Source organism: Manacus vitellinus, unplaced genomic scaffold (assembly GCF_001715985.3).
Source record: "Manacus vitellinus isolate BGI_N305 unplaced genomic scaffold, ASM171598v3 scaffold_82_pilon, whole genome shotgun sequence".
Lineage (NCBI taxonomy): Eukaryota > Metazoa > Chordata > Aves > Passeriformes > Pipridae > Manacus > Manacus vitellinus.
Window position 1 is genome coordinate 279,867 of NW_021940828.1, and position 4,994 is coordinate 284,860.

Sequence of the window (4,994 nt, forward strand, 5' to 3'; positions counted from 1 at the left end):
TCTGTGACTTTCTTATCCTAAATCTGATACTTAAGAAAAAGAAAAAGAAAAAGAAAAAGAAAAAGAAAAAGAAAAAGAAAAAGAAAAAGAAAAAGAAAAAGAAAAAGAAAAAGAAAAAGAAAAAGAACAGAGATTGTTTGCTGCAGGAAGGCTTTAGCTTGTACTCAGCCTAATTAATGCACCCAGAGCCATGGCCAGCCTATTATTAGCATTTTTCAAAACAGCCTGTCAAGCCACAGTCTCTGTGTGACCTTTTCAAATAATGCCACCAGCAAGAGAGCCAGACTGGCCCTTTGTCATCACAAGATAACGTGTCTCTGGGGCAACTTGGGGTTTGTGCCTGTGCAAGGTTGGCTGCTGCTCTGCGGGAGATTTGTTAGAGAGGAGAGAGGGTCAGTGTGGGGGGAAATGCAGCTTTGTAAACCAAAGCCCTGAACTCTTCCCTTTAGGCTTTCCAGAAGGAACTTGGAGATCCATGAGGGTTTTCAGCAGAGCCTCATTCACTCCTAGTACGGGAAAAGGATGATCAGTCATGAGGGAGAATGCTTTGAAGTCTTAAAATAACTCACACAGTTGGGGGCTTCCCCTTGAGGGATCTTGAATTAGCAATGCACCCAAATTCCTGCTGCCTCCTTGAGAAAATTGTTATCACACAGCTTCTCTGACATGAAAGTTTTTGGGGCATGTGCCTACTGTGAGGTATCCACAGCAGGCCTGGTGATCCACACACACCATCCTGATCCTCTTGAAAGGAAAACAACACAGTGGGTCACACTTGTGCTTTGAAAAATAGGAGCAAATGTGTAAATATCTTCAAGCACAGAGTGGCTGTGTGTTCCAGAAGGTGAAAACGTGGCTGTGAAGCAACTGACATAAGTGCAAATAAGTGAAATTTAAAAAATTAAAAAAAAAAAAATAGAAAAAAAGAAAGAGAGGAAAGAAAAAAGCAAATACAGCAAGGACAAAAAGGTTTAATACGCTAAAAAAATACTGTAGTCACCTCTTATCTCCTTCTCAAAATAGGATTTGAGAAACACTGAAAGTGAGCCAGAAGAAAAGGTCTCTCTGCCTGAGCCGGCGAGACTTGACATCTCACGATGAAAGCGACCCTTCCTGTCTCTGAGTCGTCACCCCACCGAAAAATAGGGTTGATAGCACTTTCTTGGCCTATTTGATCAAGTCAGGTCCTGAGTGACTCCACGGCAGAGAAGCCGTCAGGGCTGCGAGGAGCGCCTGCTTTGCAGACAGTGCTCTCAGCCCCCAGACTTTGATTGGGAGCCAAATCCGTCCTGGCTCAGAGCTGCTGCCAGGAGAGTTTGATACCAGCTCAGTTTGCACAGCCTGAGGGCCTATTTGGTGGCTTAATAGGAATAATTCAACCAGTCTTCCTGCTGCTTCCCTGTCACGGATGGAAGGTCTTTGCAACCGTATCAGGGCCACGGAGCGGGGCTGAGATCCAGGGTGTCCCAGAGGATCATCCATTGGTTTAGAGCCATTCTAGGATGGTCATGGCATAAGTGACAACTCACAGCACACGTGTTAGCCAGCTGGGTGCACTGAGTTGTGAGTTACTGCTGCTAAAAATGGGTCCAGCTTTCTGCTTCAGCACAACACGGGCTGGTTGGAATTGTGGTATCATTAAAGTTGGAAAAGACCTCTAAGATCATCAAGTCCAACTATTCCTTCAGCACTGCCAAGCCCACCACTAAACCATGTCTCCAAGTGCCACATCTTTAAATCCCCCCCCGGGATGGGGACTCCGGTGATTAATAACACATTTTTGTGAAGAAATTTTTCCTGATATGCAATTTAAACCTCTCCTGGTGCAAATTGAGGCCATTTCCTCTTGTCCTGTCCCTTGTTCCCTGGGAGCAGAGCCTGACCTCCACCTGGCTCCCCTGTCCTGTCAGGGAGTTGCAGAGAGTGAGAAGGTCCCTCCTGAGCCTCCTTTTCTCCAGGCTGAGCCCCCTCAGCTCCCTCAGCTGCTCCTTATCAGACTTGTGCTCCAGACCACTGTAAAGCTGTGCTAGAAAAGGATGCCTTCAAAACACACACCTGCTGCTGTCACTGAGAGAAACACCATCAGATCCCACCGGAGAAGATGCAGAAAACTATGGGCTGGGACTGTTGCATCTCCCAGATGATCAGCAAGCCCAGCTGTGACAGCATGGGAGGTGTTTCCTGGGATATCCAGACCTGCACTGCCAGAGTGCTCTCTGCCAAATGCCTTCCTGCCTTGTGTTTTGTCACAGTGAATGTTTCTGCAGATAATTCCTGCTTTCCTCATGAAATCATATCAGACCTAAACTCGTGGTTTTTTTTTCATCAGGAAATCTGAACATTTGGGGCAGCTCCTTCTCATGTTCGTTTCTCCTCTTGCTTATGATTGGCAATGCCCGTTTTTGATGAGAAGTTTTAACTTCTCATTGAAAAATCAGCCTTTTCCCAATAACACTCAAACCTGTGGTTCTGACAACATTCCTTTCAAACTCAGAACCATATTCAAGGAACAACAGTAGAAACAACTAAAGTTTCTCTATTAACCTTGAGATGCCTCAAAAGACCTTAATTTCCAGAGCATGCCAAGCTCCCACCCCCTGCAAATCAGTCCTGTTAGTATTATGGTTTGCAAAAAGCAAGTGAGGAGGTGGAAGAAGTTGCAGTTCCTCATCAGAAGAAATGACCTCGCAGAGACCAAGTCCTTGTGCAGTCACAGGTTATTGTAATGCCTGAGGACAAGCACCCCAAAAWKRMCMWYYYTYYYCMWYMRKWRGGSYTWAAWYCMRSYKKKRRSWRGKKGRARGGSMARGGSMRGGRWTWWTYYWMCYWWTTTTTTATGTCTTATCCAAGCAGCAGCTGTAGCCATGGCACTGTGGTGTTTGAGGTCCACCATCATAGGCCAGGACTTTGCTGGACTGGGGGCTTTAGAGGTGCAGAATTGAAGTTTTGACTCCATGGGGACCTAGAACCAACCTTAAAAACATTGGGATTGCTTAGGGAACCATCTTAAAATGAATGAGAGACTCACATGATGGAAGAACCTCCTCAGGTGAAAAGTGGATTGGTGATGCCACACCCCCCCATTGAATCCAGAGTTATGCACCCCTTGCCTGCCTTTGTGTTACTTCCATTAAGATAGATAAAGTCAGGAAGAATTAGGCTTTTGTGAAGAATAAATAAATAAATAATCTCCGAGATAGTGGTGTGAAAGCTGGAAAGTGTGAAACAAATTCAACATCAAGATCAGAAAAAAAAAAAAACAAACATAAAAAACCCACCAAAATACCCACCCCCAAAACAATCAAAATGCAAGGAAAGCACAAAAAAAGAAAAAGAAAAAGAAAAAGAAAAGAAATTTAAAAACCCAAGGAAAAAAGTGGGTTTGATTTTACATTTCATGCCATGCTTCCATAGTCAATAATTTTGCCACAGGATATAATTCAGCTCTTTGATTTTTTTTTTTTTAATATATATATATTTATATGGCGTGATTGCCTGCATTTTGTGCTTTCTCTATCGATTCACTTGAATTGCTTTCTTTCAGGAGGCTCTCTCTGATATCTCAAATATCTGGCATGGTTCCTATCAGCCCATTTTGCCCCACAGGACAGAGTCAGATGTCGCATCATTTCGGGAAACTCAGACACCAGTAGAGAAAAATAGGAAGTTTCCCAGACTATCAGTGTGAATATTCCTCCAGAACCAGAACTGAATCTAATGAACCAAAATATTTTTGAGAGCTGAAAATGGCTAACATGGTACTTAATCCATTTTTTTAGCATCTTTCCACTTCTGCCTTCTGGCATGAAGCAGAAGTAAAAGCTGCCTCCCTGAAAATAACTCGTGTTGTGCTTCTGACCAGCTTGAGGAGGTTGATAAAAACTGTGAAAGACTGTCAAAGTCTGCTCAGTTTGGGAGGCAGGAGACCATGGACACTTGGAAATGTGACACAAAAATGATTTTGCAAAAGAAAGTGTGGCTTATTCACGTGGTGTAGGAACTTCACCTCCCACAACTTTTATTTCCATAACAAATGCCAAATTTGAAAGTTTTGATGTTGCAGGAGTCCCTGTGTTTGGCCTATGGCAGAGACTCTCCATCATCACCCACAAGACCTAAGAAGACCTACCTCTGTCATTCCACCAATCCCATTTATTCATGACACCCCTTTTTCCTATCCTCATGCCCTGTCTCCCCTAATCCTACACTTCCATCCACGTGAAGAACTTTTAGGTGTTGCTAACAGCTTTGTCCCAAGCTTCCTCTTTTTTTTTTTGTTTTTCTCTCTTCTAATTATCTCTCTCTCTGTGTCCTTAATCTGCAAAACTTCTTTGACAGAAATACACACAAGCTGCTTTTGGGGGGGCTGGGCAGAGGTAGCAAAGGGCTCCCTGCTGAAAGACAATAATCTCCAAACACCATCTGTGACCTGCAGGTGGATGAAGCCAACAGACAGTCCCCAAGCAGGGGCTCTGTGTATCCTTAATTTAAACTCTTTCCTTTCTTCTCCTTCTCTTTGTAGTCTCCCTGGGCTCTCTGATGCCTGCTATTTCCTCTGGAATTTTCGGCTGGCTGGATACAGCATCCATGAGTTGTCAGGCTGCAGACAGGACAGCAGACAGGGAAATCTCACACAGCTGAAGTCTCAGATCTCCCTTTTCCCCACCAATCACAGAATCAGAGAATGGTTTGGGTTGGAAGGGGCCTCAGGGATCATCTCGCTCCAACGAAGAATTGGTGCTTTGCCCTCTTAATTTCTTTGATGAGCAGGAAAAAATTGGCAGCTACAGACACTCAGTGATGTAAAGTGAATTTTCAGAAGCACACTGATAAACTCCCTGCTTGGCAGTGCTGAAGATACAGAAACCACACGCCTGTGACGTGACAGCTTGTTCTCAAGACCTACCATTTGGGGACCACCACCTTGCAAAACCCCACGGGAAGGCACAGAAAACAGAATCTTACCTTGTGCAGAGGCTTGGTTTAGATGAGGG

General features: G+C 44.3%; 1 protein-coding gene across 1 annotated transcript in view; it reads right to left on the bottom strand.

Moving 5' to 3' along the window:
* Positions 1–4,981, bottom strand: part of BLK (BLK proto-oncogene, Src family tyrosine kinase) — a gene marked incomplete at its 5' end in the record, with an annotated part of 26,210 nt that extends 21,229 nt beyond the window's left edge. The window contains one exon of the mRNA XM_029964879.1: positions 4,966–4,981. Coding sequence (XP_029820739.1) covers positions 4,966–4,981 — 16 coding nt within the window. The remainder of the gene's footprint in view (positions 1–4,965) is intronic.
* Between the last annotated feature and the right edge of the window lie 13 nt (positions 4,982–4,994).